The sequence below is a fragment of the Fusarium redolens genome (assembly GCF_020744475.1).
Source record: "Fusarium redolens strain MPI-CAGE-AT-0023 chromosome Unknown BKA55scaffold_1, whole genome shotgun sequence".
NCBI lineage: Eukaryota > Fungi > Ascomycota > Sordariomycetes > Hypocreales > Nectriaceae > Fusarium > Fusarium redolens.
This window is the reverse complement of record NW_025763664.1, coordinates 1,035,937-1,062,462: the sequence shown is the minus strand read 5'-3', so window position 1 is coordinate 1,062,462 and position 26,526 is coordinate 1,035,937. Positions and strand designations below refer to the sequence as shown.

The window sequence follows — 26,526 nt, the reverse complement described above, 5'->3', positions numbered from 1 at the left end:
AGGCAATCTTTAGCCATATCATGGACTTTAGGTTAACCTCTGCAAGAAAACGTCCTGTAACCTAAAACCTGACGCGCTGTGAGCCTGCAGCATCGTTAACCCAAAACGGCCCCGCGATGAAAGACAGGGCTTTCGTTCGACAGTTGACTTCATCCAATCATATAACGCGCTGATTATTTTAGCGGCTCTAACAACGTGAATCCCAACCTCGAGTGGCTGGTATCAGTTGCGGGAGTGGGTCTCGGGGCGCTTTGTTTACTTTCGCCCGAAAACAGTCAAGACCCCGGCCTCTTGTTTCCCGACCTAAACACAGCTTCATAGGTACTTCAGCAGGCCTCTCTTTCTCCCCACCAAAACATTGTCACTTTTCTATTCCTCCATCTTCATATTGGGCATTTTCTCTTCTTCTCACGTCCCTCTTGACGCGTTTCGCCCAACAGATGTATCCCACATACAAGTCGACATAGCATTGACTTCTTCTAAACCCCTAACCACACGAACACGCCGTTTTCCCATATACGCGCCACGGGTGCTATAGCATCCTCGCCTAACATCGTCTAATTTCAAAGCTCTCACCAAATACAAATACACGCCCACAGCGCGTGAGAAGGAGCTATGGAGGTCGACGCCGCAAATAGATATCGATCTCGCATCCTTAGAGAAATGAAAGCAAACCGCGACAACCCTTTCAACTCACCACCCTCATCAACTGGTTCACACGGCACCATCAGCCCAACACTATCCTCAGTCTTCTCCGACCCAGATGGCGAGTCCACAAGAAGACTGAACGAAGATATTGCTCGCGTTACTGCTCCCCGCAACCTCCCCGTCAATTGGGAGGCTGCCCATCGCAAGTGGCCCGAATTCTTTGGCATGCCCAAGACGCGCGAGGTGCCTGTCTACGACGATAACACTGACACTCGGCCTATGAGTGCTGAGTCCAAGGAGAACAAGCCTCCTGCCTCTGGAATCAAGTTCGCCATTGACGACATCACACAAGACACCTGGCAAGGTTCCGCTAGAACGCGTGCTGAGATGCAGCCTCGCGTCGACAACGAGTCCGACCTGTCTTCGATCCTCTCCAAGTCTCCTAACCGAGCCCTTTCTTACCATTCTTGGAACAAGAACGCACACAACCCTAGCCCATTGTCGAAGGTCCACAACCGAACCTCTTCCGAATCAATGGCCGCACAAAAACAACAACGTCGAGAGACAATCTCTGAGGCATTTGACCGCCTACGCAGTAGTGCAAAGAGTCCCGAGCTTCGAGATCAAAACCAGCAAAACAAGTCCTCACCACAAATGTCTTCAGCCAAATCCAGCTTGACTGCTGTTCCTCCTTCACCCGCATCCATTGCCAGCCCTGCTCACAACGAAAGCAACGCTCGCTCTTTCTTTATGCCTGATATCTCACACCTTGGTGACTTTGTTGACGGTACTCTTCGATTCAGTGGCTCAATGAGGAATGGTGTTCCCATTTTCGTCAAGAATGGCAGAGTTCATGACCGTTTCGAGAAGCCGTCACTTTCTGCCCATGCCGAAGTCGATGAAGTTGAGGTGCCAGAAGATGAAGAGAAGATATTTGTTTCGATGGATATGATCCGCGAAGAAATCATCTCTCTCCAAGAGCACTATGACAAGGTCCACGAGTATGCCGAGAACCTGCAGCAACAGGTTGAGCAATTGGAGGCTCAACTCAAGTCGCGAAAGTCGTACAACGATGACTATGATTCTGCTCGGGCCAACGAGAAACTCATGGCTCAAAAGAACCGTAAGTCCCAAATCATGATATTCTAAGCGCGCTACTGACTCATTCTAGGTCTGGAAGTTGAGGTTTCCACTCTCCAATCTCGCTTGGAGCAAGCCTCACGCAAGATCAGCTTGAATGAGATTGAAAACGACTCTTTGTCTCAAGAACGGGACCGCGCAGTGAGGAAGCTACAGGAGGCTTGTGAGGATATCAACAAGCTTACCCGCAAGCTGAGCACGAAACAGAAGGAACTGGAGACAACTCACAAGCAGCTCGAGTCGACAGAGCAAATTCGTAACGAGAACGACACCCTTCGACGAGATCTAATGTCCCTCAAACACGGCTGTGACTCGTTGGAGCTTGAGAATAAGTCCCTCACTGCTGCCAATGATACCCTACGAAAGGAGCATGAGACTATGAAGGAGGAGATTGAGTCCCTGCGATCCGACAACAACACAGTTCGACGTGAAAACCAGTCCTTGATTGGCGAGAACCGGTCGCTACGAACCACCAACAAGAATCTGATGGATGAGAACGAAGAGCTCCGCGAAAATCTTGACGGTCTTCAACATGAGCTTGACGCAGCAAAGGAAGAGGTTGAAGCACTTCAGCAAGATCTCCAGAGTGTGTCCCAAGAGAAGTCTACCCTTGGCGAGGATAACGCAAGCCTTGTACGACACAACGAAAAGTACTTTGAAGAGAACAAGGTCCTTCGACGCGAGAACTCGGGCTTCGAGCGAAGCATTCATGATCTCCACGACGAGAATGTGAAGCTTAAGGACGAGGTTGACTTCCTGAAGCAGCAGTTGGAGTCTTTCCGCCCAGTTCCCAAGGAGGACTTTTCTGCCCGTCTCGATGAGGAGACAGAGGAGAACATGACCTCAGCCTTCTTCATTCCTGATATCACCATCAACAGCAACACGGGCGACGTTGATACTGCCGAGAACGCCCAAGCTACTGAGACCAAGGAGATTACTGAACCAATCGAGGATAGCGGCAGATTGCCAACAATTCCTGATCTCACAGAAGAGGAGACCCGTACACACACTAGGCGTGACACCACGTCTCAGAGCGAGACCAGGCATTCTCAGAGCAAGAGCAAGAGCTCCAAGTCGGGCAATCAACAGAAGGTCGCCTTCTCTATCCCTGGCAAGTCTTCTAAGAAGAGCAGCTCCAACGTCGCAAACCAGGGCAGCAAGCGCCGAACTACTTCCGACTCCAAGAAACGTAGCTCTATGAAGGGCATTGCGACATATGATATGGATACGTTGGAGGACAACGATGAGACTACTGGTCTCCAATCAGTTGAGAATGCCACACAGGACAACTCGACCCAGCTGAGTGTCGTTCCTAAGGCGCGTAAGGAGGTCAAGGGCACTGAGAAGAAGCAGTCGAATACTCAGAACACTACAGTGCAGAGTGAGAAGTTGCAGCACACTCGATCTCACTCCCGATCTTCGCGCAAGCAGATCACAACCGATATCACCTCTGCTAGCATCAAGAGTGTTGACAAGGATACGTGCCCTGTCCTCTCGAGCGATGCCAAGAGAGTGCTTGATGACTTGTGCGAGCACGAGTGCCGTAACTGTACTGTCTGCAGCCGCATCACATCTCACCGTAACATCTTCACTCCCGCCGATATTGCCGCTGGCAAGAAGCGTGTTACTGTTCCTCGACCAGTCCCCGTCACCGATCGTGATTTGTCAGTAGAGGACCCAACCATGCGGCCCACTCAGCATCCAGGCCATGCGCTTGCTGTGGTTATCAAGGGCCTGGAAGATGAATCTCATCATCTCCAGCTCGAGCTCACCCGCATCCAGGCGCAGTACAATGGTCGAGATAAGGCTTTGGGTCGCCGTGAGCGTCTCAACCTTGCTGAGACTATCCGCACATTGTTGAAGCGACTCGAGGCGAAGAACGACCAGATCTACAGCCTCTATGATGTCCTTGAGGGCCAAAAGGCCGCCGGTCAGGCTATGTCAGAGGAGGAGATTGAGATGACTGTTCTGAACATCACGGGCATGACAGTCCGTGATGTCACCAGTAACAGCGAACTTACGTGGGAGGGTGTTCCTGAGTTATAAACAATTGTTGGCATGATGTGAAGCGTTTCGGGCGTGCAGAATTTCGAGATCAATCGTGGAAAATGGCGTTTTTGGCCACACAAAGGACTTTGGGATCAGGGGTATCGACCATCGCGGGTTAGATGGCATTACTCGGGGAGTTTGGAATTATTAGGGCCTTTCAATCAGTGTATTGTGTTTTTTGGTACAAACATGTATGGCTCGCTAGTCTTTGGCGAGAATGACTATGAAAGCATCTTTGAGTTGAATCACTTACATCCCATTGCACAATTGTTTGATCATCCTTTTCACAGTGAAGTTGAACAGAAAAGGTTGGTATCCTTGATTCAGGTCTCTAACAAGTAAGAAATTACATCCGTTTTTGCACACCATCCGAGAAAAAAACAAAGACTTATATCTACTCTTCATCCTCTTCGTCGTCGCTATCAGCAGCGCCGTTCTCATCGTCCATCTCCTCGTCTTCATCCTCATCCTCGTCACCTTCACTATCATCCTCCACTTGGTCTTCCAAATCAGCCTTCTCATCCTGCCGTCTCTTGCGGTCGTCCTCTCTCCTGGCCTCTTCGAGCAACTTGGCGCGCTCAGCACGAGCCTTGCGCTGTCCCACGACATAAGCACCAAGAGGTGTCTTGGCAACATCGAAATCACGAAGGAAAGCCTCAACCTGAGTGCGGTCCCTGGGGGCGAACTCAACCTTTGCGCGCTTCTCCTCAATGAACTTGCCGTTGGCCTCAAGCTTCTGCACCAAGAGAATGACTTGGGTAGCGAGCTTGACGTTCTTGTTGCCCGTGTTCTTGTTACGGGCTTGCTTGAGCCAGCGCTTGAGCTGGATAATCACAGGGAGAGCGAGCTCAGGGAAGGCGATGCTTGTAGCCCACAGGAAGAAGTACTCGCCAAGAAGCTCAACGAGTTGCTCACCAACACCGTCTTGGAAGACACGGGTTCGGAGGTATGACTTGGGGGCCTTGTAAGATGTAGCGAAGTCGAAGGGCTTGAGAGAGGCGGCCTTGGGGGCCTTCTTCATCTCAGCTGAATTAAGGACCTCCAGAAGGGGAGAGGCGAGAGGGATGTAAGTTCCAGTGGCGCGGGAAAGTCGGAGGAGAGAGCGGATTAGGTGAAAGCGGAAGGGGAAGTAGATGGCGGTGGGGATGAGACGCATGGCTCCGAGCGTAACTTGGACCAGGGGATAGATAAGGAGCTTGAGTTGGCTCTCCTTTCCAGCCTCGGCCTCCTTCAAGGGACTGCAGTGCTCGGCGAGAACGCAGGACCAGAAGTCGAGGGAGTGTGTGTACTGCCAGTTGTAGACGATTCGGAACGCATCATTCTTGTTGTGTACAATGCTGTTTCGTAGATGAATGGCAAGTTGTCGGATGAAAGAGAAGGCAGTCGTGTAACCAACAGTCTGATCAATACCCCAAAGCTCAGCAGCAGAGTTCTTCATCAGGTTGATGCCCTGAAGGGTGTTGGCATTTGTGACACGGCAGCCCTGGATAAGACCTTGGTAGACGGCCTTGAGGACTGTCTCGCGAATGCCCTTGTCACCGATAACAACGAGACGTCGCAGGACAAGGAATGCTGTGAGCTTTGTCGTCTCGGAACTGGCAGGCTGAGCCCAGAAGTTGACAACGGATTTGGCGAGGGCCTTGACGAGCTTCTTGAAGGAGAGGAGGTAAGGGAGAATAGGGGTGATGGATGAGAGGGTGAGCTTGAGGGTCTTGTCGTCGGAGAGAGTGCTCAAGAGGTGCATAATAGACGAGGTGTATGTCTTGAGGAGTAGAGACAATGTGTGAAACTTTCTTGACTCGGTCTGGACGTGAACTTTGCCGGAAGCTGACTCCTTGACGGGGAGATGGTGGTTCATAACCGTGGGGATCTCCTTGAGGGCAAGAAGAAGAATATCGTTGAAGACCTCGGGACTGTTGATAACATATCGCTGCTGAGACTCCTCATCATCATCCTCGTTTAAGTGCGCAGCGCATCGGAAAGCCAGAACAACCTGTCGAGCCGCCCGTAGAGAGTTCTTCTCAGCCATAGCCTTCCTCCACGAAGCAACAAGCTCACGGGTCAACTCGTTCCCTTGCGCGACGGCCTCAGTCTTAGCCTCCTTCTCCTTCTTCCGCTTCTTCTTGGGCTGCTCCTCTTCTTGTTCCGAGTCGTCGTCGCCGCTGAGCGCATCTACCTCTGCGAGGTCGGCGTTGTCGTCAAAGTCAAGAGCCTCGGGGTCGTTCTCCTTGAGGAACTTGTAGAATTCGGGATCATTCTCGGCTAGCTTCTCCATGGTCTCCTTGCTCATGCCAGCGTCGTCTTCGGCGTCGTCGCCATCATTGTCGTCGCTGTCGGCCGCAATGGGCTGCGCACCAATTGAGTCGTCAGAATCGCTGGCTTCGTTATCCTCGGCGGCGGCACCGTTCCTCTTTCGCTTTCCAAGCTTGCCGGCCTTCTTATCCTTGCTGTCGATAATATCGTCGAAACCGCCCGAGAAGAACTCGTCGACACTCATATCGTTGACCTTCTTGCCCTTAGCGCTAGGCTTCTTGACCTCTCCGTCCTCTCCATCTTTGGAGCCCTTGTGAAACTCTGCATCTTTTGACTTTCTGGCCTTCTTCTTATCCTGCATCTGATGGCGCTGCTTGATTTTGGCGCCTGCTTTCCGCTTGTCGAGAACACCTGTGAGATGTCTCTTCTCGAACTTCTTGGTCGCCTTGAGGTTCTTCTTGCCTGGCGCCATCTTGAAAACCTGTGAAGCGCCTCGGCTGGTGAAGAATTCAAGTTTGGGGGATTGGGTGGTTTTTGTTTGCAAGTTTTAGATGGGTCTCGTAGAGGCTCTCGCAACCAAACCAAAAACCAAAAATTTTGCTGCAAGCTTATCGATAAGAGATGATGGATGTGAACGACAGGCGGTGTGGGGATTCTGCCGCTCTCCTACGTAACATGCCGCCATGTCTAAGCATCCCACTTCGAGCTCTCTTTTATTGCGCCGTATTACTATTATTTCATTATAGGCATTGATCAAGCCAATGCTTCTCTCATGATGATCCCAAGACAAGGCTATGCGCCAACCCCTCATAGCTATGTACCCAATACGAGTCTTTCAGCAAGTATAAATCTCGACGAGGTATACTTTATCCTGCATCGATTGCCCTGTAACCGTAGCTAACCGCCAATGTAGGAAGTCAAGCTCACCAACAACCGTGCCGAGCGCGACCTTCAAGAATCCCTCGCCGAGCTCTTCAGCATAATTATAACACTCGATGAACTCGAAAAGGCCTTTTTGAAAGATGCAGTCCCTGAAGCAGAGTATACCGAGATCTGCGAGCGATCGCTAAGGCAGTATAAGGCGCTGCTGGCTGATGAGACGATTGCCAGGGAGTTTGGAGATCTGGAAGAATTCAAGGCCAAGTGGGATGTATGAGACTCTATAATGTCCCGAGCAGCTCTTATCATCACAGGACTCACAATTGTACAGCTCGAAGCCCCTCGCGCAACCGAGCGCATTCGTGTAGGAATGCCCTCAACAACCATCGATCGAGCCCCCTCAGCACAAACTCCCGCCCCCGCCGCAGCCAACAACACAAGCGGTGTTCTCATTCTCGAAGCCACCCAAGAATTCATCACCTTTCTCGATGCCGTTAAGCTCGGTCTTCTCTCCAAAGATCAACTGCATCCTCTTCTTTCTGACGTTATCCAATCGGTGAACCGTGTCACGGACAAAGACTTTGAGAACCGCGGCAAGATCGTGCAATGGCTTATCACGCTCAACCAGATGCGAGCGACTGATGAGTTGAGTGAGGACCAGGCTCGTGAGCTGGAGCTGGATATCCAGCAGGCGTACCAGGGATTTAGAAGGACGTTGACATGATTTGCTGTGACATGATGATTTTGTATATATTGTTGTTTTGAGCGAAGATGCTTGCGCCAATGTCTGCCTGCATGGCTATTAGAAGTGGTGTGCTTTCTCTATATACCCACAGCGATCATTCTCATGATCCATGGTCCATTATACCAGGAACGTCCAAAAGCTGGGATAGACGAACTCCGACTCAAAAATCCTCCTCACCTGCTCAAGCACGAATCTCTCGACTTTGCCCACGTTCTTTAAACTCTGCTTTCCACCAACCCGTTCTCCAATCTCGCTCTCCACGCGGATCTCTTGTAGAAGTCCACCAAATCGCGGTTTATGATGTTCATTCTTAGCATCTGCTGTAGAAGTGCTTGAATCCCCCTCTTCTTTAGTATCGTCGGGACCAACAGCCGCGAGCGCATCATCTGGACCGAGGAAGCAAAAGTGTACTCGCTTGCGAATATGCGCCAATACTCCCACACCATCAAACGTTAAGCCTGTGATGTTGAGTTTGAGAGGAATACCCACAAAACTTGGCATGGGATAGTCGAGTAAGATCTCCGCCGTGAGGTTCAAGCGTATGTCACCGTTATAGCGTATTCTAAAGACAGCTTGCACGTCCTCAACACGAGGTTCTCTCGGCCGCCGTCCTGCTTCCTCTTCTCCCTCCTCTTCATCGTCGTCGTCAATCGCCGACCCACCAAGATGTGTATCCCTTGTTGGCGGCCGCGACGCCTCCACTGACGTAGGCGCCAGTGTAGACACGCTTCCTTTCTCACGCAGGCTCTGCAGCGGGTCAAGACTGGACTTGAAGTTATCAACAGACGTGAGGCTGCTCTGTGATGGGTTCCGTGTGTGGCTTGGAGCTCCCCATTCGCGTGCTGGTGTTCCCGGGACGCTCATCCAGTTCGTATGATGCGCACTTGCAACAGCCGCCAAAGGCGTGTGTGTGCCTGTTCCAAGATGGCTTTGGAAATAGCCCAACCCTGACCCTCCTAAGATTCCTGGAGTTGATGTTCCTAAGAACGGACTTCCCAGATCATGGCCCATCATCTCATTCCTCAATACCTCGCTCCTCAATCCACCACCTCTCCTCGTTGATCCTCCCCATGGTGTTGGTCCAGGCCTCATCCTTGTTGGCTCTGGAGGCGGTGGTGGCGATGGCTCTTCTTCGCTATCTTCTTCATCGTCGTCCAAATCCTCTTCGTAGAAATCAGGTAGAGGATCTGTAATATCCTTGAGCTCAAGCTGTGGAGGGATGGTACCAAAGTCGAAACCGTGGACGTTTACTGAGCGAATGAATTTTGGTAGTGGAACTGTCTGGAATTTCTCATGGACGAATTCTCTTATGCGCTCAGCCAGGGCGTCGCCATCAGGGCCGCTAGTGAGCGTCTCCCAATTCAGGTCAATCGACATTATTTATGTCTCAGTCGTTGTTGATGTCAAAATTGAGTACACTTTGGGTAGGAGAGTAGGAAGTGGATGAGATGACGGATGGAGGCTCTTAGGGCCTGATATGACAGGTTTCAGTGGCTTACAGGTGTTATAGGCCCAAGATGACGCCCTGAATCGACCCAGCGGGGCATAAGCCAAGATCATCACTCAAGCCGTCTATCCATCACGATCCAGCCATTGAACTCAATGTTTCTTTCAACTGGCATACAATAGCAGCCAAACTCTATTGATTTATGCACGTTCTTGTATCCATATCATGCAAAGTCTCCTGAGTTGTAAGCAAGACCATCCTTTCCCTGTCTCCTTGAATGAATGCTCTCGTAAATACCCCCAATAACGACGCTGATGCTTGCTTGTACATTGAACAAAAAATACAATTCTTTTACGTTTATACCGGCCGTTGCGAACCATGCGTCTTTTTCTTCGTTTATCTCATTCGCATCATACATAAGAACTTAGACGCTCAGCGGAGCAACTCGGGCTCTTCGAACCTAGCGCGCCCATAGTAATGCGGATACTGAGGGTTGTTGAACAGATGCCAGCAGTTGGGCGCTTGCAAGATGTACCTGATCAGGAGTTAGTATACGAACAGTTACAATCATCCTTACTTGTACATACCTGGCCATTGCCTCTCGGAAACGGGACTTGTATTCCTTGGGACTGGTTACGGTAGGTCGATTGCGGCCACCACCTGCGAATCCACGGTCCTTGATCCAACTCTCAAGCTTCTTGTCCCAAGTGTAGGTGCGAATACAGTCAATGATGCCAACCACGAGTTCCTTGCGAGCCTCGTCAACGGCAATCATGAGTGAATAGTCCATCACATTCTGTCTTGCCAAAAACAACGTATCGTTCCAGACGGAAGCGCGGAGGAGCTTCTTGGAATGCTCTCGTGCAAAGAGGGGTGACTCATAAATGTACTCAACCATGTTCTCATCAAGAAGAACCTCGTTCTGCTCTCCTGTTGATTGGATCTTGCGGTTACGCATTGAACCTTTGAGGTCAAAAATCCTTGTTGCTGACCGGTCGTAGAAGAGGTTCTCAGTAATAAGGAGATCCAGCTTGATGTCAGTTCCTGTCGCAGGGTTCTTGATGAAAACTTGAAAGAAGCCTAGCATCTTTGCGATGACAGATGGCAGATCATGGAACAGTGCCTCGGCCATGATGTTGAAGTATCCAGGCGCAAATCGCAGGAAAGCCGAAGTCTCGATGGGCGAAAGTGACTGATGATTGTTAGCTGACCCCGACTCGTAACAAATATCAAAAACAACTAACCTTCAAAACAAGGCGATCATCCAGCGTCTTCAAGAAAACGGATTTGGTCTTGCCTCCCTTCGAATCCCACTTCAGGCATCGTGAAAGAGACTCGACAATACGTTCTGCAACACCACACTTCCTCCTGAGTGCATCAAACTGCTCTGCATAGAAGATCTTGCAGGTCATGGTGGCAGACCCTTCTCGGAACTGGTATTTGAGATGGGTTCCTGTGACGCGAAGGAGACTCTTTTCCATGTCCGTTTCAGATACCATCCAGTCGGTACCATCCGAAGGAAGTGACTTGGGCTCGGCATCCCTTCCGCCCTCAACTTCGCGCTGCATAACCTCTTGTGCTTCTCGTCGAATGTTCGCCAGCTTGCCCTTGTAGTCGTCGCTGTTGAGAGCGAGTGCAATTACCGAGCTTGGTTCATCCTCTCGTACGATGATGTCTGAATCAACAAAGATATGGTCGCTGGGATTGACCGGATATTCGAGCTGGTGCCAGCCACTTGCGCCTCGTTCAGCCCAGAAGTTGGTGAGATACTTCATCAAGCTGGTCTTTTGATGCTTGGGCAACTCCAGGGGAATATCGCTTGCATCAACAGAATCAGCAATCTCCTTGATGTCGTGCAAGTACTCGTCTGGCACCGAGTGTTCGAGATCAGTGGTGCGTTCTTCGTCATCTGAGAATGTCTGGCTGGTATTTGCAATGGTGTGGTCATCATTCTCTTCCCTTTCTTCCTTCTCCGTTGCGTCTTCTCTTTCTCCATGGCCTGCCTTGTCTGCGCGCTCTTGACATTGCTCTTCATCTCCCACTTGCTGGCTTGGGTTTCCGTGCTGTTGTTCCTCTATGCTCGCAGGTGGCTCGGCAGGAGTCAATGGTTCAATGACCGATTCTGGCTTATGATGAGAGTGCGACTTTCGTGAAGCAATGCTGCCAGCACGTTTGCTGGCTTCGCGTTCAGCAATACTCTCCGATGGGGGACTTGGTTCGTCAAAAGCGTCGTTCACATCGTCGTATACCTCAACAATGGCTTTTGTAGTTGTTCTCGGAAGCATAGCTCGAGGTTGGCGCATGCTCGCAGCACGCTTCTTGCGGTCTCGGATACGCTCTTTCTCGAATTCTCGACTGAGTTGCTCAAAATGTCTCGCCAGTGTTGAAACCTTCGATTCTCTCTTCTTATGCACGAATCGCGGAATTCCTGAAGCGGTTGCTTTGCCTCTATCTTTCAAATTTCTCAACCCTAAGCGATCCGAGAGCTTCTTATCCACTCTGATCGACCCTTCGGTTGTTGACTCGGACCCCATGCTCTCAGGAGGATTCGTCTTTGTTTCTTTAATGCCAAGACCCTTTCCAATTCCTGACTGTGTCCTAGACAGTGTACGAACGGGATGGGAGGTTGCTCTAACCATCGGAGGCGAGACCGCTTGCCCAGACTTACGAGAAGGCCCACGCTCATTTGTGGGAGTAGGGATCGCAGATGGCCCTGTTTGATAGGCCTGCTCTCGCCTCATCTGGTCAACCTTATCTGACAGCGATGGAGCCGGCGATGGGAGCGCTTCAAGAGGTGATGGGAGTGGCTCAGTGGGCTCGGTAGACTCAACACCAGACACAGCGGGCTCAGTTGGCTCATTGGGTTCAGTGGTCTCAGTAGGTTCAAGGGGGGCCAAATCGAAAGCCCCACCTGATGCCTTTGGTGTTTGTTCGGGGTCGGCAATGGGAGTCTCTTGATCGTCTTGATCTTGTTGGACTTCTTGGGCTTCTAATGCCTCGCCACCTTGAGAAAGCTCAGGAGGAGGATGGGATGGTGTTGAAGGGGTGCGCGCTAGATCTAATGGCTCGACTCTTTCAATGGCCCCTTCTGCAGGGATTTCAACTTTACCATCTTCATCAGGAACGTCCTTATCATCGACAGGCTTTGATGAAGCGACACTAGCCTCCATACTGGTGTTGTCGGTGTAGTCCGTTGGTTGGGTGCTCTTCCCTTCTTCTTCCGTGAAAGTTTGAGACGGCCGCTCTTCGCTATCGACAGTTGACGGAGTGCCTTCATTCGAAACTAGCGACTCCTTTGACTCATTGTCTGTAAACATCTTTTTCAACTGCATGATGGTTAACTGGCGCATATCTTTGTCGCTGAGGAAATCAGCTTCAAATTTGGTAAATGCTTGATCCCATTCCCCAGCTTTCTCGAGCATCTCCCGGACAATACTGTTGAAAGGAACCACTTCGTAATACTTCGAGTTGACGTAAATATCTTGCAATCTCTTGACGATGATTGGGAGATCCTCTTTTGCTTTAGCAGTCAAACGATCGACTTCGGATTTGCACAGGTCTGCCTTATCAGGCAAGACACTGTCAATTCTGATGCACATTAGTCTCGATCTGACCGAAGCCATGAATTTGGCCCATCTCTCTTCCATTCTGACAAAGATCTCATTCTTGAGTTTCAAATCATTGGTTACTTTCCAAGTGATTCTTGCTCGTGGCACAACGATTTCCAACAGATCGATGGGATCCCAGTGAATGCGAATTCTTGCGTCTTGAAGGCTGAAATAGCGAACGTGGTCCCGGTGGTGGTCATGGGGACATTCATGCATGCCTTTCATCTTCAGTCCTCGCCCCCAAAAGAGGAGTTCCAAATATTTGCCAAATGAGTATTTGTAGGTAGCTTCCGACATAGCTCTCTCTTCGGTATCCTTCTTGCAAATCTTGCAGTAAGTCCACATTGCAATGCCATCATAGTCTGCCAGAGCAGAATTGTTTGGCATATTCTCGACAAAGACAGTGATTCGAAACTGGTCATGCACATAGGTCCTATGATGTTCAAGCATCCTGCGTTCGCAGCCGTTGGAAGTGCAGACTTGGTTCATGGTGTATGCCAGGTCTTCAATGTATTGACCCAACGTGCAATCAGGATCCATACCAGTGTCAATATGCTGCTCATCGTAAAAGTTTATGGCAACTAAAGAGGGCTCAGTACACGGGATCTTCGTCTCTGTACAGACAACGGAATAGAGGACGACAATGTTTTGATGAGAATATGGATCGAAGAGATCGAGGTTGCCCTGGATATACGTTTCCCACTGACGAGTTTGGGTTTGATAATTGTATAAGGCCTTGTCGTACTCAGCATCGTGAACAGCTCTAAGAATCTCCATGATCTGTCGTGGCGCCTTTTGGCCAATCGCTTCGACCATTTCGGGCTTGATGAGTTGGAATTTTTGAGGATCCGATTTCTCTGAGTCAGTTTCTTCGTAATAATCGTGGTTGCGCAATCTGCGCAAGTAGAGCAATCTTCTCTCCTGCTCACGCGTCTTCATTAGAAGGTAGGGTTGTGTGAACTTAACATAGGGCGAAGCAGAGAGAATCTTGGTTTCGTACTTGGCCACCATATCACTGTAGTAAGTTGGCATGGGGACATCGTCTGGAACTTGGCTGATTTCATCCTCAGCAACAGGATCGGACTGCTCTTGAAGAGACGTTAGACGTGTGCGTTCTTGGGTCAGCTGGCCTGACTGGTTCAAGGAGCCTGTGTCGTCAGTTTCGGTAATACTAGCGCTGTCCACAGTTGTTTGAGAGGGCGGTTCACTTTCTCCTGGCGGGTGATTAACCACAACAGCTGGGCCGTCTCTCGAGTTGTCAACGCTATTGACACTCATAGATCTCGCACTATCGCCCTGGAGTTGCATAGAGTTTGTCATGGAGTCGCCACCTTCCGGAAGTTCGATGGACTCGTCCCTCAAAAGGCTCGATTCAAGCTTCAGATTGTAGACAACATAAACCATGAACTCCATAATGTGCTTCACCTTCGAGAGCACTGTGCTGTTGGCACCCCTCAGCGCAATCGTGCAGCCAAGCTCAGGAGTACAACCGGACAAGAAGATATATGACTTTTTACGACCTGGGTAGTCGTTGTTCACAAACGTCCTAACCTCGAAGCTAGCACATCGTCCAATCTGGACGGGCAACGCCAACATGTCAAGAGACGATATAATATCTGTTTCAGCACATCGTGCAACTGCTTCGATGACCGTGTGCTTAACATTATAGGCCACTGAAATGTTTGTATCAGAAAGATACTGCAACGCCACGCCGGAGATGCTCTTTTCAGCAAGAAGCACTTGTGGGCGGAGATTCGTGATTCTTTGGACAACAACTCGTAGAAATTCTTTTTCTTGCTCGATGACAGGTTGCAAGCTCATAAAGTGCTGTTGATGCCGTTGGTACTCAATGGGAAATGTGACAAGCATTACTCGTGGATTGGTAATCCTGCGAGGCATACTCTTGAGGGCCAGGTTTTTGGTGAAAACTACACCCGAGATGTAGGCTGTATCACCAGGCTTGCCTCCTGGGATTCTCTTCAGCTTGACATAATGTCGGATATCCATGTCTTCTCCCTTCGCGACGTCCGGGTCAACGTCATCCGTTGCTCGCAACAGGATGGGAACAAGAGCCTTTTGCCACGCCGGGGGATTTGAAATCTCTGCATCGTCTAGTAGTTGGTGTAGTAACTTATCAACGTGTCTCAAACTGGATGAGTTGAGCTCGACTTTAGGGGCCTTCTTGTGTTGCAAAGAGTCACTCCTAGTGATCTGGTTTGCACTTTGGTGGGGTGTATCCAATGAGAATAGCAGCTCTGAGGACTGAGAAGGGCCTTTGAACACGGCGGACTTCGGGCGCGGTGATGGCAAGTGATGCATACTGCCACTAACATTGCTAGTGTTCCGTCGCCTTGGTGGCCGACGATATCCGCCAAGACTTCCAGGCAGGTCATCGAGACCACCTCTACTCACGAAGCTCATACCGCTGATGCTCTTTTCGCCTGCCCTATGGCGATATTTTCTGTTAGCATTTACGTATGGCGTAAGTTCTGACTTGTCATCGCCAAGGCTCCCGGGCTGTAAGTCGCCTGTCATTGTGGTAAATAGGCTCATTTGTTCATCTTCACTTGACTCATCGGACATGTAGTCGGCCAGCTCCGGATCGATGATATTATCGTCGTGGAAGGCAGGAAACTTTGGCTTCTTAGCGCTCTCATCATCAATGCCGCGCCTGAAAGGAGCTCTCTCTTCCGGTGCAGGCTTGAAACGGTTCAAGAAGCCAGCATGTTTGGAGTGATGTCGTTTATGGCCTGCAGAAGAATGTGGCCTCGCACTTAGTGATTTGAGAGACCGCGAAGAGCCTGGCCTGCTCAATTGTGGCGCATCGATTTCCAGAATGGCTGCAGTACGAGATTCTCCAAGGCGGCGAGTTGCAGGTATAGCCATCATTGGTGTCGTCACAGGTCTTGACACAGGTCTCGAGTCTTCTGATCCTTCAGAGGCAACCCCAGATTCGTTATCTCTTGGCTTAAACTGGCTCGCGTTGCTGGGACTTTTCGCATGATTTGCGCCGAAGAATCTTGGCATGAACGATTGTTCATCTCCAGAGTCCTCTGAACCACTTCCATCGAAACGTCTAGTGATGACTTCGAGACATCGCTTACAAACGCGTAGCGAACCTTGCACACCGAACTTCTCGCCTGAGATCACAGTGGTGCATTTTGAATCGAAGATGCAGCCGCAGGTTCTGCAATGATGTTTTCTTCTGAATGCGCTGAATGGCGTCTGACAGAGGAAACACTCCTTGACAGTATCATCTTTCATCCAGAATTCCTTACTCAAAACCTGCTTTCGCATCCGAGTGAGCTGTGCATTCACCTGTTCAGAGGCTTCTTCACTACTCGTGACAGTGCCGGGTATTCTGAAATCGCCCGAAGCCATCTTTTGTGGTTTCGGATTATTAGAGAAGGAATCGTGGCAAACAGAATCATGAGCAGATGTGCTGACGTGGCTAGGCTCAGCAGTTCCCCTGTCCAATGAGGAATCTCTCGAGTTTTGACCTCCAGGGGATCTCGACCGGCTGATTCGATCGATAACGGCAGGCTTCCTTCTTACGCTGTCAGGTGACAGTAAAGATGAGGTCACTGAAGTGCTGCGAAGACTTCGAGTCTGTAGTGAGGGCGTACGATGGTGTGCACTCCTGGGACTTGTCGGACTTTTGATACTTTCGTCGATACTTTCGGTGTCCTCACGTTTAGACCTGGGCGGAAGCTTACCATCTTTCATGTCATACAGACTGGCCGATGATTCAGCCGTCGATAGATGCGCTTGCAAATCGGCTCGGCTGCTGATACTCTTTCTGCTCGATCCGACGCCGCCACTGTCCTCAGTGCGGATGGTGGTATGACTAGGATCTCTGTGTACCGTAACAGGAGCGATCGTAGGGTCAGCGGCGATAGAGCTGGGGGCCTTTTTGGAGAAGCTTTGACGGTTCGTAGGGTTGGACTTCTGGTTAGACATCAGGCTGATACTCGATGGCTTGGATGACTGAGCTTGCGGTCGAGGTTCGATAGTGCCGCCACTTTGACTTGTAGATGCCCCTTCATTAGGCAGAACCTGAGATGAGGATGTGGACAATGAGGCGCCGGTGTCGACTCGACTAAGCGAGCCGATAGAGGCCTTCGAGCCATGGTTGGCAACAATCGAGGTTCTTTTGGAAGAAGGTTCTGACCTTTCTCCCGCTGTTTGTTCCTGGGGTGATTTAGAGGAGCCACCACCACCTACAGCCTCCCTCAAGCGACTATAGAGTCCACTGAAGCCTTGTTGGACTAGATCGCCTGCTATTCCTTTATTTTCCGAGGTTGGTGCTGCTACTGGGGGCGGTGCGAAGTCGTTAAAGGTGGTTAGGGAGTCACACTGGCTAGCGGATGTGTGTATCTTGTCAAGTGCATGGGCAAGCTGCCCTGTAGAAATCGAGTTGATAGAATCGCGGCGGTTTCGGATGGGAGAGCTTGTAGATGCTACGGACCCGGATCTGGGCCGCGACATTTTGAGAGTGTGGTTATTCTGAAAATGGGCTGGCGGATCCAGCGTATAAAAACTCGACCGGAACTTGGAGAATGGAGCTGAAGGTCGGTATGCGGACGTACAGCGGTCGTCAACAGAAAGGCCTTAGAAATCCAAGACTCAATGCATGTGACGTTTGTCCGCTTCGAGTCGAGTTGCTCATGCAAACGCAGCAGCCACAGTTCGAGTACAAGATATCAACAGCATGGTGATCCGACGAACTTTAAAGAATAGGTAAGCACGTCGTGGACGGATGGAGAATGGAAGCGGCGAGCGGTGCGGAGAAGTAGGTCGATCTTCAGGGTTCTGATCGGTGAAGCTGTTGTGGATAGACGAGACTGCCAGAGAGGTCGGGGGTCTTGTTTGGAAAAGACGGAATGGAGCGGGCTAAGGTTAACTCAGACAGACTTTGATAGCGGGTAAGGCAAGAGACAAGAAGCAAAACGACGAAAGGGCATCAGCTAGATGTTGCGGCGCAGAAGGAATATGCTGTCCCGCACAGCTAATCACGGCTGTACGTCGTGAAGATCCAAGGTCGAGAACAACCTTTGGGCATCTGAGATGGGTGTTGAATGCGTGATGGCGTCAGACCCTTGCAAGGCAGCCGAAGCCTGAACTGTTAACGACATGGGGGTCACCGGTACATGTTGGTCTCCGATTCTTTTTACTGTTGTGGAACAGTCACCGTTCGCATGAGTTGATTGTGTCTCAATGACCAATTCAACGCAGTATGCTACTCTCACTTAACTATGTTAACTTCGCTTAAGATATCCTATAATATCACAATACTTTCACCGCCTTCATCCTGAGTATATCCAGTTGAGGTCTGTCTAAAGCACCAACTTAAGCCTCTGACATGCACAATCATACTAAAAATCTCAAGTACCGATGACTTGGCGCTGATCAAGCACGAGCCACCCGCCTACCACACCTTACGAACTGGACCCCGCAGCAACTGCCAACACGGCCCAAAATTACCCGTCGCGTCGCGCTGAATGTCGTTTCGATTCGATAGACCTCGGGCTCTCGAGAAAGCACTTCACTCAAGCGTCATTATAAAAGATCCATTGTTATCTCACACAAAGCTTTCTATCTGCAAGAGAAATACCACCACATAATTGTCACATACGTCGCACGTTTCGAAAACCCGATCCTTGCCGCACACCTCCCTTCGATCTCTTCGCCCCGTCGCACAAATTCTTCATCGAAGCCTCCCATGTAACATCCATACATCGCGACAGGTTGTGGGCAATCTATTGCATCCCAATGTCTCCCAAGCCGTCCCCTGATCGGGACATTACGGAGATTTTCAACCGGCATCGCGTCACCAACATTCCCTCCGACCAGAAAGAATTACTCGAGAGACCAGACTCGTGGGCAGTCGAGCTCGAGAACACACCCCACGGCCTATCGCAACTTCCAGGACACGTTCTTGAGACAGTGAAAGCAACGTATGTTGCTAACAAGGACACAATTCAAGAGCGTACTCCAATCTCGAAAAAGCGCAGTGGGAGTCCTATAACATCAGCAAGCAATAAACGGAGCCGAAATGGCAACGCGAGCACACCTGGATCCGGCCATGCGAAGCCCCCACAATCGTCTCCCGAACGCGCTGTGTCCTGGTCCCGATCGCCAGAGCGCATTCCTTTAAAAGACCCAGATTGTATAACGGTAGCTGTAGCTGTTGACCATAACACCCAGTCATCCATTGTCCACGAAACACCAAAAACGGGCTTCGGACGCCCACAGCGACCAACTTCAAAGCCAATCATTGAGAACCCACCTTCGTCCGAGGAGACTGAAGACGACTTGGAAACACGGATTCCAGATGCTCAACCTCTTCACAATGGCTCCATCAATAGAACGGCAGTGCGCTCTAAGCCGACTGCACCATCTCCGCTATCCACCAAAAGGACCATGGCTACACCGCCATGCGCCCAACCAAGCAACACGGCTCAAACGGTGGTGCCAAACACCGTATTCACAAACAAAGAAAATTTTCGCGGCAATGAGAGTCCGAAGACTCGTCGATATATATTCAAACCAATCGATATGGACGATGTGGGTAGGAAAAGGAGGAAAAGTTATAACGAAAAAGATCGTCTGCCGCCGACCATAATGCCCCCAAAAGTCGACAGTTCAATGCCAGCATCGTCCGATTCCATTATCCCATTCACGGGCAATGTACCTACCACACAAGAGTCCATCAGAGACATCAGAGAGTCAATTGAAGTGAAGGAAGAAGATGAGATGATGGATCACGTAGAGGAAATTGTTCCTTCGACGAACCTCCAAGGATCAACTGTGGATCGCCCGGTTGTCCATGGTACTGACGAGAAGAAGCCAAGTAACGAGAGCAAGCCCACAAAACAACCGACCACATCTTCTCAGATGAGTTCGTCAAAGGCGAATGCATCAACGAATTCTCAACCACAGATAAATGACCAGATGGCGACAGAAAAGCCGCCTGCTCCTGCACCACTCATAGCGCCAGGCGCTCCTCTGGAACCCTACGAAGCATTTGTGCAGCAATACCCAGACTACCCTGGTGACAACGGTGGTGACAAGCTGCCCGGGAACAAGTCCAATTTCATTTATGCATGTGTATACCTCAACTACCTACGTCCAAGAAAGCAGCTTCGAGACTGCCTATATGACGAGTTCATCCGAGCTTACCCGTGCTCTTATGGGGAGTACGTCAAACGCTCGCGTTTGGAACCTATGGTTGCCATTAAGTGGTTCAATCAGCAAAAAGGTCCCTTGATATATAATAAATATCTTGTGAACAGGGGCAATCTGAGTCATATCCTCAGATCGTACCCCGAGGAATTCGCAAAAGCAAACGAGCTGGTATCAAAGAAAAACGGGGATGATGCTGGCGAAGATGACATAATGATCTATACAAGCTCAGAGGACGAGGGAGAGTTTGATGAGGACGACAGCCGGCGCTCGGTTTCCCGATCTTCCCAACATTCTTCGGACAGGAGAAGCGTCGAGTCACCACAGCCAATTGCAACTATCGAGAATGATATGGAAATCGACCTCCCTGAAATTCCGTCCGCGCCTCCTTCAACTTCCAGCAGACGAAGGCCATCATTGGCATCGACGAATGATTTGGAAATAGTCTCGAAACCTACGCCAACAACAAAGCCCACCACTCCTGCACAGCCATATATCAGACGCCGGAATACAGCTTCGGAGAGAAGGCCACTCCAGTCCTCACGAGTTCAAGAGATATTGACTCAGCCTCCTCCACCCACTTCACCCCAAATGCCACAAACCTCAATGCTACCACCGTCCACTATAGGAGGCTCAGCAATCAAGTCGACGGCTCCTCGGCCATCACAGTATTTCAAAAAGATATCTGTGGACAACCTACTAAAGGCAACACCAAAGAAACGCTCGGCCAAGGATCTTGAAAAGCTTCGAGAGCATTTCAGAAGATCGAAAGGGACGGGTGCGCAAGATCGTCGAAGCAGCAGTGGCCGGTTTGAATAGAATCGCGGATCGGGAAAGGCGCCGGGATCGAGATTACGTTAAGTGACATTCTTGTTGACGATCGAAACTTTCGGGGAGGCTAAAGCGTTTGTTTTATATTGCATCTGATACCCAAACTTGTTGTTGAATCTGCAGAAATACCGTTCGCAACATTCTCAAGACTGTGTAATATTATATCATCAAGTATTACAGGCTATGAAAGGTCTAGACTCAATTGCATGAAAGATATTAATTCGGTGGCGGAAAGAACAGTCTATTGTGCGTGGGCAACATGTCTATGGTAAGCTAGGTTAGCTGGTTCGACTGAGAACCTGGCTTGATTAATGAACTGACAGCATGGCGATGATGCAGAAGATGGAGAGGTATTAGAAAAAATAGAGTCCTTGGTGTCCAGTTGCCTTTCCTCGTCAAGATACTCATTCTCCATCATTCCGTGTAACAAGAACAAGATTTATCTTCGCCCCCACTGCCAGTCGTCGTCTCATTTCCACGAAGGGGGGTATCATACAGTCTTTTTCAATTTTTGGTCCCAATCAATTTTGTGTCTTCACTCCGTGGCACGAACTACTCTCGCTGCCCATCCCTTTTCGACGTTGGTCTTTTTCGCCTTTGTTCCTTTTTTTTCTGCTGTTCCCAAATTGATGATGTTTTTGGTTTTGCTGAGAGTAAGGTAAAAAAAAGAAATCCCGGTGTTGTTAAGCCTTGAGGTCGTCATCTGTCATTAGCGGTCATTATGGTTTTGATTTGTTTTCGTGTCCTTTTTTTTTTTTTCCTGGCGAAGAGAGTGCTATTTTCACTCTTCCTCAGCTTCAGCTCGGGCTGCACGGGCAGCGGCTTCGTCTTCCTTCTTCTTCCTTTGGCGGGCTTCTTCCTCCGGAGTCATGGTGCGCAGCTGGAGAGCGTGGATGCCGTTCTCTTGGGCCATCTCGTCGCGGAGAAGGGCGTAGACCATGCGGTGACGGGCAGGTTGCATCTTGGAGTTGAAAGCGTCAGAGGTGATGACCACGCTGTCACGTGTTAGTATGCATCTTGATGTGAAGTTGGGTTGACTGGGGTATGTGCAGAAGAACGGTGTGGGTGAGTGAGGAACGGTGTGAGTGAGTACGGGGTACAAGAGACTGCATTGCATGACAAGAGTGTCACGCGGGATGAGATGAGATGAGATGAGATGAGGCGATATGATATGATTCCAAATTGAGATGAGAAAAAGGAGGTTGCACAGAAATCGGTTGATGGTGACAAAGAGCGCAATTCTTACCGAAAGTGTGTCTCGCTGGAGGTAGTGTGTTCCATGGCCTTGTGGTGAGAGTGAAGATGAGAGTCATTGTAGATCTCGAGAGTCTGGGGGTTGAAGGCGGCGGTGATCTAAGGGAAATAGTCAGCAAGTGATCTCGTCAAATATGCATATTGAGATCCCACCTTGGCTCGAATAAGATCCTCAACAGGAGTGTTGGAGGAGCTCATGGTTGAGAGCTGTCGCTGGACGCTCGAAAAGCCGAGCGCGTATCGTCGAAACATGAGGTATAGCGGTCTGAAATAAAAGAACGTAGCGACGTCCGAATACAGTTTGCGCAATGTCGACTGAATCTAAACAAAGTCGACAAAGGCGATACAGATGCGACTATTTAAAAAACGAATTGAGTTGAGGTTAACTCGGAATTCGCGGGCGATATAAGAGAATAGAATCTTGCTTGTCCGGATCCCAAGTGGAGCGGTAATGGATCGACAGGGCAACACGAAAGGCTCTGGTTGGCTTCTGTTGGTGAGAGGGAGGTGAAGTAGGTTTTTTAATGAGGTTCCCGAGTTATCGGTTTGTCCGCCTCTTTGAGCTTTAGGTTATCGGTCTGGCTCTGCTGCCCCCAACAATAAAGCCTGGCACACTGTGACGTGACAACTGAAAGCAGAAACAGGAAGTCAAAAGTGAGAAATAGCAAACAAGAAACTTTGAGTAGAGCAGACGGAAAGTGAAAGGTGGAAATACAAATTGGAAGAGGCGGGCAGGACAACTGATATACGTTTCGAGATATGGGATCTAAGAAGCTTGGACTAGGCACGTACAGTACATTCTACGGATTAGTACCCAAGGTAGGTATCTAAAAGTGGCGGAACACGTTAACTCTTCGTGAAAAACAAAAATGCATACGGTGATTGTGATTTGTGAAATTGACAGCTCAGGGAGCCGTTATTCCGTTTCGGTGTGAAGTCGGTGTAGAAAACAACAAGCAAAAAAAGGAACAAAACGACCACAAGCAGAGCAGAAGCAAAGACAAAAGCCACCAGGCCACAGAGAGGGAGGGGGGATGGATGTACTGTACTGTAAGGTACTGTAACAGGCCCTTCTAAACATGTTCGTTATTCCTTCTACTGTAAAAAGCGCGGGGATCTGGTACTGTACATTTACCGTCTTTCATGAGCCAAAGTGGCGGACAAGTTTTTCGATCCATCACATCGCATCACATCCCTACAGTGCCACACCCCTGAAAGCCTCTTTTTAGCAAATGATCAGCCGCCAATCTGCGTGTCCGTCCAGACGGTTGGGTCGGGCGTCGGCTGGCCCTGACCGCCTGGCTTCTAGAGCGGTGAAGCCAGGAACAAGGGTTACGAACCATGAACCCCTGTTCTCTTTTCTCTCTCTCTCTCTGTGTCTCTTTTCTCTCGTTTCTCTGCCAGTCTGTCTGATCATTGCAAATAATAGAATGCCACGACAAGCAAGAGAGCTTAGTTTCGACTCATCATAGACTACCTAGTAGACTAGCAGCGTTACTATACATCCAATGACATATACCCCCCCGGCTGCAGACTTGACAGCATACACTGTGGATCTTGTCACTGGAGCTGTTGGAGCTTTGCTGTAGGTACGGGCCCAAACAGGCGGGATCTGGTGCGATGCGATAGCGGTCTCGTGGATTGGCTCCATATTCAAAGTTAGGTAGCGTTAAGTTAAGGTCCGGGGTTTGTTTAAAAAAAAAATGTCAAATATCCAATCCACTCATTCACGTATTCGTCTTTGACCTGTGAGTTGTTGATGAGGCCAGCGTTCAACCATAACAGCCCAGCACAACAAACCAGTATCTTCCCTGTCTCCCACTCGACTCAGGACAGAAAGAAGGATCATGTACTGTACTGTATGTACTTTCATCTCAACTGTTGAGCCTGTACGGATACGTACATGTACAACGCTTGTGTTGCATTGCAGTCGAACGGTTCCTTAAGCCTCCCAGCTAAAACCACACGCGGACGCATCTCTAGCTGCCGATACTCAACCGTAAACAAAAGAGGCGCTGCTTATTGGCTTCACTTTTGAATCCTCTTCACTCTCTCCCTCAAAAATGTGCACCTTTACGTCTGTTAGCTCCTCAAAACTGTTCGGCGCGGCTTCTAAAAGGTACGTACCTCCGGGGAAGACGGCCGTCCGTCCGGGACCGTGGGCCGAAAACTTGACCCCATTTACGTCAAAGAGTCAACCCACTTTACCTTGGGACGTTGGAGCTTTTGCTTCACAACACACGCAACTCCATTTCTAAATTCAGCTGTCGCTTTCAATTAACTCATGCTCATGCTTCAACGGGATCGTCAATCCCTAAATCCTATCCCCTCCTTCTTCCCCTCCCAAGTGCATGCCTCGGCAAATGCGCCGTTGAACCACACCTCAACGTAGCATTCAAGTCTGCAAAGCGACACTCCGGATTGGCCTCTTTAATTTTTGAATCCTTGTCGCCAAACCCCGGCGCTTCGGGGCCTTGAATTTGTTCGTCATGTCGTTCCTCCGACATCTCGTCACCTCCGCCGTCCGGCGCCCGTCTACCACTACCTCCGCTTCCTTCATTACCCTCCGTCCCGCTGCTAGAAGGCTCTCAACCTTACCACGCTTAGCGCTCTTCGAAGCTGTTGCACAACATGATCCAGAATCGAAAGCTGTTATCCACTCACTTTCCGGTCGAACATTCAAGTATGGAGAGCTTCTAGGTGATGTTAGTCGAGCACGGGACAGGCTGGCTGAGGCTGCTGGTCATGAGGACCTCAATGGCGAGCGCATTGCGTTCCTGGTTGAGAATAGCTATGACTACGTAGGTGAGCTCATGACGTGACCTCATGATATTACATTGCGACAGCAATTGACATGTCCTTGTATAGTGATACTCTTGGCCGCAATGGCTGCGCGATCTATTGCTGTGCCTCTATCACCCGCATTCCCTGCTCCAGAACTACAATACATTCTCAACCAGAGTGAAGCTTCGTTGCTAGTCTCCTCGTCAAAGTTCGCATCCAAAGCTAAGGAAGTTCTTGCGACTGAACTTACAACCCAGCCGGCGCATGTAGCACTTCAGAAGCATCAAGGTGGGGGTAGTCATGATAAGGTCGAACTGAGCAATATCGATGCTGGTGAAGCTGGTATGATGCTGTATACTTCAGGTACTACCAACAAACCCGTAAGTTTGCTCAGAATGCTTCAATCGCTCTGTGTGCTAAAGACTCGGCTTAGAAAGGAGTACTGCTCCCCCAATCCGTCTTGACAGCGCAATCTCGTTCCCTCGTTGAAGCCTGGAATTACTCACCCTCCGACCATCTTCTCCACGTCCTCCCGCTTCATCACATCCACGGGACTGTAAATGCCATCCTTACACCGCTCCTCGCCGGCTCAACAATCGAGTTCATGCTCCCATTTAACGCTGATGCTGTCTGGAAGCGCTTCTCAGCACCCTTCCTCGCCAATGACTCTTCTACCCCTAAAGAGAAAATCACATTCTTCACAGTTGTGCCCACGGTATACAGCAGACTTCTCACCTCGTATAAGAGTCTACCCCCAGAGACTCAAGAAGCCGCCCGCAAAGCCATCTCACCAGAGAACATGCGCCTCTCCATCTCTGGTTCCGCCGCACTCCCAACGCCCATCAAGACCGCCTGGAAAGATCTCAGCCATGGCAATGTCCTCCTCGAGCGTTATGGTATGACCGAGGTCGGTATGGCGCTGAGCTGCGGTCTTGACTTTTCAGATCGTGTAGATGCCAGTGTCGGCTGGCCGCTACCGTCCGTTGAAGCTCGCCTCGTTGATGTCGACAATGGTGAAATTATCAAGGAGGGGGACGAAATCGATGCTCAAGGCCGTGAGCGCTCTGGTGAGATCCAGCTAAGAGGCCCTACCATCTTTCGCGAGTACTGGCGCAATCCAACCGCAACAGCAAGCGAATTCGTCGAAGATTCAGACGGAAAAGGAAAATGGTTCAAGACAGGCGACGTAGCTGTCCGCCGTCCAGTCCCCTCCGCCACCGCTTCCCAGTCATGGACACATGGCCCCCTTTACTTCATCCAAGGACGCAAGTCCGCCGATATCATCAAGACAGGAGGCGAAAAGGTAAGCGCTCTAGAAGTCGAGCGAGAGCTATTGTCTCTCCCCGAGGTCGCCGAAGCAGCTGTCGTGGCTGTGCCTAGTGGGCAATGGGGCCACAAGGTCGGTGCTGTACTGGTTCTAGATAACGATGTCGTCAAGAAGTGGTCAGCGCTCGATATGCGCAGGGCCCTCAAGGGACGTTTGGCAAGTTACAAGATTCCCCAGGTTATGCGACTTGTTGATCAAATACCCCGAAATGCTATGGGCAAGATCAACAAGAAGCAGTTGGTCAAGAGCATCTTCCCCGAAGATATCAGCGGGGATGAGAGTTAAAAGTAATGGGCTTCCAACCGTTCAAAATTTCAAAAAGTGTAAGATCTGAAACTTTATAATCACTGTAGTAGCCACATTTCACCAAATAGAT

The 26,526-nt window shown here is 50.0% G+C and overlaps 8 protein-coding genes across 8 annotated transcripts; 4 read left to right on the top strand and 4 right to left on the bottom strand.

Moving 5' to 3' along the window:
- Positions 1–615: 615 nt before the first annotated feature.
- On the top strand, positions 616–3,834 carry BKA55DRAFT_588073 (uncharacterized protein; the record flags this gene model as incomplete). The annotated part of the gene is made up of 2 exons (XM_046194740.1): positions 616–1,771; positions 1,820–3,834. 2 exons carry the CDS (start codon positions 616–618, stop codon positions 3,832–3,834), a joined length of 3,171 nt encoding a protein of 1,056 aa, XP_046056084.1.
- Positions 3,835–4,089: 255 nt separating this feature from the next.
- BKA55DRAFT_548253 (Noc2p family-domain-containing protein) lies at positions 4,090–6,658 on the bottom strand. The gene has a single exon (XM_046191108.1). It carries the CDS (start codon positions 6,560–6,562, stop codon positions 4,232–4,234), a length of 2,331 nt encoding a protein of 776 aa, XP_046056083.1. The 5' UTR covers positions 6,563–6,658; the 3' UTR covers positions 4,090–4,231.
- A 207-nt stretch (positions 6,659–6,865) lies between these two features.
- Positions 6,866–7,693, top strand: BKA55DRAFT_682401 (vacuolar protein sorting-associated; the record flags this gene model as incomplete). The annotated part of the gene is made up of 3 exons (XM_046198337.1): positions 6,866–6,949; positions 7,004–7,240; positions 7,301–7,693. The coding sequence occupies 3 exons, from the start codon at positions 6,866–6,868 to the stop codon at positions 7,691–7,693; spliced, it is 714 nt and encodes a 237-aa protein (XP_046056082.1).
- Positions 7,694–7,762: 69 nt separating this feature from the next.
- BKA55DRAFT_4881 (uncharacterized protein) lies at positions 7,763–9,236 on the bottom strand. The gene has a single exon (XM_046186239.1). It carries the CDS (start codon positions 9,089–9,091, stop codon positions 7,832–7,834), a length of 1,260 nt encoding a protein of 419 aa, XP_046056081.1. The 5' UTR covers positions 9,092–9,236; the 3' UTR covers positions 7,763–7,831.
- Positions 9,237–9,317: 81 nt separating this feature from the next.
- BKA55DRAFT_4853 (uncharacterized protein) lies at positions 9,318–17,519 on the bottom strand. Its single transcript, XM_046186215.1, has 3 exons — positions 10,406–17,519; positions 9,749–10,353; positions 9,318–9,696 (listed from the first exon to the last, which is right to left on the bottom strand). Exons 1-3 carry the CDS (start codon positions 17,255–17,257, stop codon positions 9,594–9,596), a joined length of 7,560 nt encoding a protein of 2,519 aa, XP_046056080.1. The 5' UTR covers positions 17,258–17,519; the 3' UTR covers positions 9,318–9,593.
- A 1,022-nt stretch (positions 17,520–18,541) lies between these two features.
- Positions 18,542–20,773, top strand: BKA55DRAFT_682398 (uncharacterized protein; the record flags this gene model as incomplete). Its single annotated transcript, XM_046198336.1, has 1 exon — positions 18,542–20,773. One exon carries the CDS (start codon positions 18,542–18,544, stop codon positions 20,771–20,773), a length of 2,232 nt encoding a protein of 743 aa, XP_046056079.1.
- A 793-nt stretch (positions 20,774–21,566) lies between these two features.
- On the bottom strand, positions 21,567–22,237 carry BKA55DRAFT_682397 (bola protein; the record flags this gene model as incomplete). Its single annotated transcript, XM_046198335.1, has 3 exons — positions 21,567–21,780; positions 22,032–22,138; positions 22,193–22,237. 3 exons carry the CDS (start codon positions 22,235–22,237, stop codon positions 21,567–21,569), a joined length of 366 nt encoding a protein of 121 aa, XP_046056078.1.
- A 2,291-nt stretch (positions 22,238–24,528) lies between these two features.
- Positions 24,529–26,435, top strand: BKA55DRAFT_531963 (uncharacterized protein; the record flags this gene model as incomplete). The annotated part of the gene is made up of 3 exons (XM_046189273.1): positions 24,529–24,844; positions 24,908–25,203; positions 25,257–26,435. 3 exons carry the CDS (start codon positions 24,529–24,531, stop codon positions 26,433–26,435), a joined length of 1,791 nt encoding a protein of 596 aa, XP_046056077.1.
- Positions 26,436–26,526: the final 91 nt, after the last annotated feature.